Raw genomic sequence first — 11,027 nt, 5'->3', positions numbered from 1 at the left:
AGTTAATCACATGTTTCTATTCTATACTTACGCACTATTTTTACACATTCATATTAAATACATAGTTATAACCTTTCATCACAATTTTTTTGTATCAGTAGAAAGGTAATATTATCATATAGTTATCATATCAAATACCTAGTTAGAAATAATTATTAGCGTCTTCATCAGCTTTGCTGGCGACATTCCCATTACAGGGTTTTCTGAAAAATATCTAGAAAGAAAATTCCAACATAGCAGCATAAAAATGCTCAATGTTCCTAAAACTTACTCAACATTACCACTACCATGAGTTAACAGTGACCGTACTCGATAGCGACGGCGTAAATTATTTGTAGAGGCGCTGTACAATTCTCCATACAAATAATTTACGCCGTCGCTATCGAGTACGGACGCTGTAAACTCATGGTAGTGGTACTGGTGATTTACTGTGATACGAGTACGAATTCAGAATTATCTTCAGCTACTTAGAATTCTATTTGAATATCCTTTAAGCTCACGAGCATTTTTGCGTATTTTCTTTCTAGAGCTTAGCTTTCAATGAAAACCTTGCATGGAAAACTGTTTGAACTAAGTAGATGGTATTTTTGTATAGTTAATAGTATCGTCGAGTGGGATCGAGATGGTAACAGGGTGGTTTATGCGTACAGGAGCCGCGGTGCGGCCTTCGGCTGGCGTGGTCACTCTAGCGTTATCCCATTTGTACCCGCAGCGGCACTCTTGGGCGCCCGGTTCCGAGCTGAATCTAGTTGCCTACTTCCAGACCCGAATGGCAATTTGGACCCGGAAGCGCCTTCGCCCGCCAACATGGGCAGGCGCCGGTCTAGAGCGGTACTTTATCAGCTTTCAGGACATTATAAACCGGAAAAACGAAGAGTAAATAAAACTCAACAATGTTAGTAAGGTAACCTTTAATTAAAGCTAACATTTTTTGTAATTGTCTAATGTTGATAGAAGCCAAAACACAATCCTACTTATCTTTTCAGAACCTTCTTCACTCATCCGACCCGCCGCTGCCGGAATACAAAACGTCGGCGATCAAAAAGTCAAAATTTATAATATCGCATTATGGTGTCTTCAAAACATTCTGGGATTGGTTGATCCTTATAGCCACTTTCTATGTCGCGGTCGTGGTGCCTTACAACGCCAGCTTCGTTGACGAAGGTCACCCCAGGATCAGCGTAACGAGTGACGTCGTGGTCGAAGCTTTATTTATTGTCGGTATGAGCAGTTCCGTATGAACCTGACGTGTTTTTGTATGAAACTCTCAAACATTTCAACTTAATATTTATGTTTCAGATATAGTTCTTAATTTCCGAACAACGTTTGTAAGCAAAAAAGGAGAGGTTGTGTCGGATTCTAAGTTAATAGCCCTTAATTACATTAGATCGTGGTTCGTCGTGGATCTCCTTGCAGCGCTCCGTTCGACCTACTTTATGCGTCCGACGTGTACAGCGGCGCGGTGAGCGAATTGCCAGCGGCTAATTAATTTAAGCGCGTTGCTATTTAAATTAATTATCGCTTAAACTGAGAACTCTCCGGGTCGTTTCCGCTCGGCTGGTAGTGTGGACACGTTTCTACGTTTGGATATTACAATGTTGCTTGATTTAGAACGTTTGTGAGGGTAACTAGGGCGCTAACATTGTAGCGTTAACTTTTTGCAAGCCATCCGTCCTGTTGTATGTTACCCGCTTTCGGCATTCGAAATGATTTAAAATTTTGATGCGCAGGTTCAGGTTCAGATTCATTGACAGTCTATATTGATTTAACAAATCAGGGAAATTTTGTATATTTGTTGGTTTTTAAATCGATGACAATTTCTGAAAATACCGAACTAAATAATTAAAAAAAATAGTTCATCAATGAAATCTGCATTTAAAAAAATAATTACCATACTTAGGCTATTTTCCAACTTCGAAAGTTCTCGCGCAACAAAATCAAATTGCGCGTAGACTTGTAATAATCGATAAAGAAAATAATGTTTAAAAAAAAAAAAATATTGCAGGAATCAACTCACGGGAACGTACATTTAGTGAAATTAACGCGGTTGCTCCGGCTGGCTCGGCTGCTGCAAAAGATGGACCGCTACTCGCAGTACTCGGCGCTCATATTGACGCTGTTAATGCTCTCTTTCTCGCTGGTAGCGCACTGGCTTGCCTGCATCTGGTTCATAATAGCGGAGAAAGAAATTGAAAATCACAAAAACGAGACCTGGGATTTAGGTATGTATACAAATCACTACCAAACTAGGAAAATTTGTTTCCTGACTTTTGTATGTTCTTATATTTTTCTCGTATGTAGAGAAAAAATAAGTTTAAGAAATGTGTTTTTCGCGCGTCTCTTCAGAACGGCTGAAACTAAATATTAAATTATTTTGGGTAATTGTTAAGAAAAGATTTACTACTACTACATATATTAAGTAAACGTTACAAAAATTTTATGTAGAGGAGTAAAAAAACCGGCCAAGAGCATGTCGGACACGCCCAAGATAGAGTTCCGTAGCCATTACGAAAAAACCGGCCAAGAGCGTGTCGGACACGCCCAAAATAGGGTTCCGTAGCCATTACGAAACCTTAAGTAATATTTTTCTAAGGATTTCGTATTTTATACGGAATCTTCCAATTTTTAGGTATATTTTATACTTACTACTTATTCTCAAAAACTTAGCCGTTATAGTTTTCCTTGAAAGTTTGATATACGTACTACCATCCTGAATTTTTTCAAATTTTTCCACCCACCGGTTTAGATTTTAGAGGGGGGGACGCTCGATTTTAATGAAAATTTGCACTTTAAAGTTAAATATTTCGCAAACATATCACTGAATCGAAAAATCGTCTTAGCAAACCCCTAATGGTTAGTATCCAACGATACCCCACACTATAGGGTTGGATAAGAAAAAAAAATCACCCCCACTATGTCTATGGGAGGTACCCTAAAAAAAATTGTTTTTGAATTTTTAATTGTACCATTTTGTCGGCATAGTTTACCTTCATATTCGTGCAAAATTACAGCTTTCTAGCATTGATAGTCCCTGAGCAAAACCGTGGACGGGCAGACAGACAGACAGACAGACATGGCGAAACTATAAGGGTTCCGTTTTTGCCATTTTGGCTCCGGAACCCTAAAAATCAAGTAATATTTTTCTAAGGATTTCGTATTGTGTAGTGAATCTTTCAAGTTTAGGTATATTTTATACCTTAGGCATTGATTAGTGTTAACTGACGGTTAAATGTGATGCCGTCTCCGTCTATTCGAACAAAACAAATAGAGACGGCATCACATTTAACCGTCAGTTAACACTAATGAATGGATGGTGAAACAGCCCCTTAAACTACAAATACTTCTCAAGCAATCTTAGCCGTTATAATTTTCCCTGTAAATTTGATATACGTACTACCATCCTGAATGTTTTAAAAATTTCCACCCAACAATTTAGATTTTAGAGGGGGGGGACGCACGATTTTAATGAATGCACTTTAAAGTTGATTATTTCTCAAACAGGTCACTTATCGTCTTGGCAACCCCCAATGGTTTGAGAAGACTATCCAACGATATATGTAGAAGCGTGTTCAAATATTTTTGATCAAATTTTTGCTCACAAGTTTATGAACTCGACTGTAGGTACCAGTTGTTTTGCATGCATTATGACGAAATAGGTATAATATGAGGGTAAGCTTAAGAACGGAACTATAATACTGACCAGGCGTTGTAAACCAAACGGAATTTGTTTATAATTACATGACTCCGGATGCCGCGCCCAAACCCGCTAATGTCGTAATTCTTAATTAAGATCGTTAAATTTTCCGCAAACTTGCGAGCATCCCGCAATTATTACTCCAGATTTAATCACGAAAATATTGTTAAATTATGCCTTAATGAACATTTAAAATGCTCATAAATTTATTTGTTGAATTAATTTACCTGGCACCTTGGATTATATTCACGAGTTATTGGGATCTTGGATATTTACAGCGCATAAAAGCTTGATCCGTTTTCTATTAGCCTTAAATATTCCTCGGGGTTATTTTTAAGGCTCGTAATCGATTTCCCTTGATACAGGTTGGATACACAACTTAGCGGAGCGGCTTAAAATGCCGGTGCCGAACATTTCCCACAGCGAGAGCTATGTCACCGCGCTGTACTTCACCTGCTCCTCACTCACCAGTGTCGGCTTTGGCAACGTGTCTGCCAACACTCTGCCAGAAAAAGTCTTCAGCATTCTCACCATGCTCATTGGAGGTAAATTACGTAATTCAATTGAGATCAGAGGCTGTATTGCCTAACGATTCTGACGTTCGCGATCGCAATCAAATGACAGTTTTTGTATGCGAAATCTGTCATTTGATTGCGATTGCGAGCATCAGAAACGTTAGGCAATACGGCCTCAGTTCGTAGTAAAAGTTATCTAAATATAAAGTACCTAATATTAAATATTGCTGTTGCCTGCGACTTTGTCTGCGGAGAATTCGTTTAGCGCGTGCCCTCGGACACAATTATTTTTTGAGAAAAATGGTATTCTATTATTTATTCTGGTCGTTTTATGTTATGTTTACAACATTTTATGGTAAACGGGTCCTTAGTTGAGGCATGAAAGTGGAACAAACAAACAAACACACTTTCGCATTTATAATACTACTAGTAAGGATAAGGATAAAGAGAAAAAATTCTTTGACCTATAGAATGCTTGTTATCAGTGAGTAAGAAAGACTGTACATATTTCACCCCGAAACGTTTAAAATTCTAACGAGACGCAGAGCCAATAATAAGTAAACAGTACACCAATCATGAAAAAAAAGTTTTTTTTTCGATATTGCTTACTTGGGTTGTTTCCTGGTTTATTTTAAAGCCGAGTTTAGACTTGCAAGAAAAATCGTGCAAGTTGCATTAGTACATTGCGGCGCTCGATTAACCACTACAAACTCGTTGGCTTCACGGCCTCGCAATGTAATGCAACTTGGGTGATTTTTCTTCCAAGTCTAAACTCTGCTTAAGCAACAATAAAACCCGTTTCTATGAGTAGACATATTATCTTTATAATGTACGTTAGTCTTTACTGACATTCTTGTTTTTCCTCCAGCACTAATGCATGCCGTTGTATTCGGTAACGTGACGGCTATTATCCAAAGAATGTACTCGCGACGTTCCATGTACCAGAGCAAGTGGCGCGACCTGAAAGACTTCCTCATAATCAATCAAGTGCCGAAGGAATTGAAACAACGCATGCAAGACTACTTCCAAACGATGTGGTCGCTCAACCACGGCATTGACATTCACGAGGTAAATATCAGCTTCAATGCCTCTAATCTCACCGCAACGAGCTTAATGTACCCTGATTCTTACAAAGGACAAAATGGTTATGTTTTTAACATTGTAAGACGTCTTATAAAAGGATTAGCGAGTCTTTTTGCACGTCCGAATTCTCTTTTTTCGCTGCTAAATCCAAAGCAAGTTTCGAGTTGGATGTAAATTTAATGCCACTGTCCGGTCGCTTTGAAGTCGTAAACGAAGTGAATATAATTCGAATAAATCTCGTTACAGTATTTATTATTTTTATTTTTAGACGCTAAAGGAATTTCCTGAGGAGTTGAGAGGCGACGTTTCATTACATTTGCACCGAGAAATCTTATCGCTTCCAATTTTCGAGTCGGCATCCCAGGGCTGCTTGAAGTTACTGTCGCTGCATATTCGCAACAACTTTTGCGCTCCCGGGGAATACCTCGTTCACAAAGGGGACGCACTCACGTATATTTACTACATTTGCAACGGGTCGATGGAAGTCATGCAAAATGAAATGGTCGTTGCTATTCTCGGTTAGTTGTGATCTAAACTTTTCAAAATATTTGCGAAGAGTTCCGTAGCAACATTTAATCTGTTTTTATGTTACTTTTGAATAGGTAAGGGAGATTTGGTGGGCTGTGATATGAACACACATTTGCACGCATACAACTCGGGGCAGTCGCAGAATAACAATCAGGACTCGGTCATCGTAAAATCAAGCAGTGACGTAAAGGTGTAAATAAAACTTCATTGTCATGTTGCCCTGATCAATATAATGTTATGATACTAATAAGTATTCACTTTTACTTTACAGGCGCTTACTTATTGTGATTTAAAATGTATCAATATGCACGGTCTGGCGGAAGTTTTGCGTTTATATCCTGAGTACCAACAAGAGTTTATTCAAGACATACACCACGACCTGACGTACAATCTGAGAGAGGGTTATGAAGCAGAGCAGGAGATGGACGGGAATGAACACCCATCGCTGACGCTGCCGTCAATATCGGAGGACGACGAAAATAACGCAGAAGAAAGCGTCTCCCCTAAAAAACCTACTATCATTGCCACAAACAGTCCTCGACATCTCAAGTTCAGGTTATATTTAAAAAACTTTCTTCCAACAAATAATTATACTATAGTACCTACGCTGCTGAAAAAACCAGAGGCAGTCCAAACAAATAAACGAAATGTTCACAAGGCTATTTATTTGCTGAAGTAAACTAATAATTGCTCGCTTAAGACGCCCACGTGCAGTCTGGCTGGAGGTACCTGTGTATTTGCACTGGATCAGCGATCTCCAGTCAATTTGTTACAAACACTAACACAAACTAATTTAACAGTTGCCGATTTAATTAAATTCATGATGCCTATTTTCGCTATCGACGTTGGAAAATTACCTGAATGTACAGTTTCGAAACGAATCCATTAACTGAAAAGATCAAAGCTATTTAGAACAGTTAAATCTAGTTAATTAATTATGAATACATTTGTTTACTTGTATTTCCAGTAACGCTATAGGCGTGCCAAGGGCGTGTAATTTAATGCCATAGATTAAATTAGACGAGAACACTGACCTGCGGATTACGCTTATTTTCTGATATGCTTAATTTATACCAGAAGCTATTACCAATTAAACATTAGGTTACCCTTTTTATTTCTTTATTGGCTTAATTTTTACACTCTAGGCCGGAAAGCCAGCGTCTCACGCACAGAGAGCTGCGGGAGAGAATAGAAAGACAGCGATCCGTTGCAACGCCTAAAATTACGACAGCCGATTCATTGGAGGGATTAAATTTAGAAGTGTACAACACGCGGTCTTCTGTAGATAGACTCGACACACAGGTATCGAGCTTGCACCATGACGTCGCCACGCTCAGTATGGAGGTAAGTCAAACAATGATGTCATCCGTTACCATTAACACTATGTTCTTGTTGACCAGGTTTATCATAAACGATGCGATAAGCAAATCATTATTAAGATAACGGTATCGCATTTGATGCCAAAAAAACATATTTTTGTAGGTAGTATCTTGAATATTGGACTCAGATTTCATTTGTCACACAGGTAAGGAATGCCATACAAGCATTGCAGGAAATGACGGCGGCGCCACCTGCCGGTTGGCACGCAGCCCATTCCAATCCAAATCTTCAGTGGAATACTCCGCCTAACCAGCTCGCCCGCAGTTGCAGTCATCCTCCTGATGTGTTCTGTTGGGATCAGGTATGTTACTGTCATAAACTTACAGTGCGTGTTACTAAGAATATAGATTAAATTAGAAGCCGTGTTACTATCTCCGCGTACCTACTGTGACAATTGATGCCAGAACTAAACCAAAAAAAAAAAACACGCGCAGGACACCTTCCACTTCAGCCTACTTGCGATCTCGGTTGTTGAAAGCTGCATGACGGGCAAATCGTTGAGGACATGGACATGGTGTGTTGAGTTCTGAACTAGGGATGCATTAATTAGAAGCTGAAGGACTGATTAACGAAACGTGATTAGTCCCTTCAGGGTAATAATATTGGCTTCGATGACAGAATATCGGTCTCAGTATAACAGACACGTACCTACACATTTTCTGGTTTATTCTATATTTTAAGGCATTTCGTTACAGAAAATAAAATTTACTAACGTATAACAATTTTTCACACAGCAGGAGCGACCTATTACGCCTGATCGTCCAAAAGTACACCGAAGCACGCAGACGGAGCCTTTCCTTCATTCTGTCACGCAGTATATCATAGAACATCCGGCAACGGTGATGCTGCTATTGGGTCTAGAGCCGATGACCAGCCTCGCGCCGGTGCTGCCGCCCGGGGTCGAATACTACGACACGAGGGGTCGCCGGCCAAGTACGCTGGAACAAATCATAGAGTCAGAGAACGGTAGTCAGACACCTTCAAGCACAGGAAGTGACAAGTTCGAACACAACAGAAGTCTCAGCGAAAGCGTCAAAGACCTTGACATACAGCCAGAGATCAAAAGACTGGATAGGCCGGAAGTAAAAATTTCAAATATGAAAAGAAATAGGTACTCCGCTAGTGATTTGTGCGAGGAGACCGAGCGGCTGCTGTCAAACAAGACGTCCCTCCCCAGCACGCGTAGCCTTAAGTTTAATATTAACACTTAAGTTTAATTAAGACAATTCCATTACCGCGATATCGTGTTTACCTATTGTGCTCATTAGTCTTTAGAACTGTATGGTTAATTATTTATCAAATGGATTCGATCAATCTCGACTATATCAATCAACTTTGGGTGAGCGAGATGCATCAAAACAAGACATGTCGTATAGCGTTGGTAATCTACCAAGCCTCGAAGAGACTTCTTCAGCTGTATATAGAGGTGACAGAAATAGTTGGATGTGTAGACACTACTATTATTTCTGTACTACAACATTTGTTCAACATAGTGTTGTTGGTCTTCACATGAAATTAAACCAGATATTTTTTTAGTTCCAAAAATATGGACATATCACAAATATAACAATCTCCTAATTAAAAATAACAGATTTAAAAACAACAGTTTGTTTTTAATTAGCAGATTGCTAGATTTACTTGAAAAATCTCTAGTCACTTGAATTAAATTAAAGTAAGAAAACATAGGGTGATGCGAGCAGAATGTTTAAGACAGTATTATTATTTAAGTCAGTCATTTGATTTATTTTAAGTAGTATTGCGAAAAGTGAAATACGTTTATAATAATATGCAGTAAGAAAACTTTTAAGAACAACATGTTCATTGTTATATCATTGATTAAATCAAGAATAGCATAAGTAAATATGTATATTTAAATAAAATCTTTGTCTATTGATTTTTTAAAACACCAGTAAGTCTCACTATAGTATATGTTTTCTTGGACAATACACAATATGTAGATATCTAGATACCTATCACCGCAACTGTCTTCGCAATGTTTAAAAAAATACAATTTACTTAAAATAGACTTTAGGTAGTCTTATATACTTTGTTACGTGTTTTTAACTTGATCATTATGATTAAAATTCTGAAGCAACTGTCTATACTTATGTAAATAAAGAAAAAGTCATTTTGATGTGATCTATCTACATATATTTACTACAATATAAATTCTTGACGTTGACATCTAAGTCCAAAAGAAGTAGATTCACAGTTTTGTCATATAAGGTAAAAGATGCAATTAAAGAAATGTGCCAAATTTTGAGAAAAATATGAAATTAAAAATGGAAATATACTTATAAAGATTTATATTGTTCGCAATTGCGAAGTAGAAAGCTAATTAAAAAGGTTCGTTCACTAATTAGAAGAAGGTTAATTAATTTTAAATAATGTTTTGAGATTACAAAAAAGACCTTTAACTTACTTTCGTTATTCGGTATCAATTCGTTTATCGAGAGACAATAAAGCTTTTTTGAGAAATTGAGATAAAAAATTATTTGAGAATTAGACATAGCTTCAGTTTTAGAAAAGTTTCGTTGTTACTTAATAACTTCCAAATCTATTTACGTCGAATTGCAAATTGTGATGGTAATAATGGACTAGACATTATCACAAATTTTAGGCAATGATAGCCTCGTAAGGCCCGCGTCAAATTTTGGTCAATAGAAATTCAAACTTAATGCCAATTTAGCTTTGATGTACCTATATGTCCTAAATAATGACCTAAAATATGTATATGACGAGCCCTTACGAGGACAGAGATACCTACATACATTACACTCTTATTTAAATTCAAATAAAGGTTTGTCCAAAACTTGAACAAAGTAGGTAATCACCAATGCAATATTAAATAGAATTAAAAATAATAAGTACTTCTGTGAGAACTACTTCGTGCATATAATATTTAGGTAGGTACTTAAGCACCTGTATTTTTGTAGAAACTTTCTGAAGCAATACAATTTCTGAGTCGATATTACTATAAGACTACAATACATTATTTATAACGTCAATGGAGAGGTAGAACGAGTAATCTTGGTAAATATACTCACAATTAGAATATGGTACAGTCACCAGCATTAATATCTGCCACAGCGGAGCGTGCAAAAATATCTGACACGTCCTTCCGGCCCTAGAAATAGAGCCGTATCAGATATTTATGCACGCTTGTTGTGTCAGATATTGGCGCTGGTGACTGTACGTATCAAAGGATGAATAAGGGGCATTCGCAGTCACGTATCTACCTATTCTTATCACACACTTACAGCTTTAATGTACAGTATATGGGCGACCGAGCTTTGCTCGGGCTAAAACTCGATAATAAGCGTTTTTCCCAGAGATAAGACCAAGCTAGATCGATTTGTCATCCCCGAAAATACAAGAATTGCTCGTTTAAATGTATTTATTAGATAAGTCCATTCTCGAGAATATTCTACTGCTGTGTTCATTTTTTTTTTATTCAACTGGATGGCAAACGAGCAAGTGGATCTCCTGATGATAAGAGAATACCACCGCCCATAGACACCTGCAACACCAGGGGGATTGCAGATGCGTTGCCAACCTAGAGGCCTAAGATGGGATACCTCAAGTGCCAGTAATTACTTACTTCTAAACATCTTCTTACGCTCATAAGTAAAGGGCCAGTCACAACTTCATACGACAGTGTAGCGAGCGTTTTCTTTGAGTAGGTACTATGTATTTACTGCACGGCCGAGACACAGTAGTAGGGTAAGGGTACGAGCCTTAACGTCACATACGAGGAAAGAAAGAAAGAAAGAAAGGTTTTTTTTGGCTCCATTAGTACCACCTAAGACTTAGTCTAAAACTAGCAC

At 38.0% G+C, this 11,027-nt stretch overlaps 1 protein-coding gene and 1 pseudogene across 1 annotated transcript in view; one reads left to right on the top strand and one right to left on the bottom strand.

Moving 5' to 3' along the window:
* LOC141427682 (uncharacterized) overlaps nucleotides 1–506 on the bottom strand; it is a 4,444-nt gene extending 3,938 nt beyond the window's left edge. Inside the window, exon 1 of the mRNA XM_074087278.1 lies at nucleotides 501–506. Coding sequence (XP_073943379.1) covers nucleotides 501–506 — 6 coding nt within the window. The remainder of the gene's footprint in view (nucleotides 1–500) is intronic.
* Nucleotides 507–622: 116 nt separating this feature from the next.
* Nucleotides 623–9,130, top strand: LOC141427681 (voltage-gated delayed rectifier potassium channel KCNH8-like; annotated as a pseudogene).
* The last annotated feature ends 1,897 nt before the right edge of the window (nucleotides 9,131–11,027 follow it).

The sequence above is a fragment of the Choristoneura fumiferana genome, chromosome 5, assembly GCF_025370935.1.
Source record: "Choristoneura fumiferana chromosome 5, NRCan_CFum_1, whole genome shotgun sequence".
NCBI lineage: Eukaryota > Metazoa > Arthropoda > Insecta > Lepidoptera > Tortricidae > Choristoneura > Choristoneura fumiferana.
The sequence above is the reverse complement of the archived record's forward strand: the minus strand, read 5'-3'. Positions and strand labels throughout refer to the sequence as shown.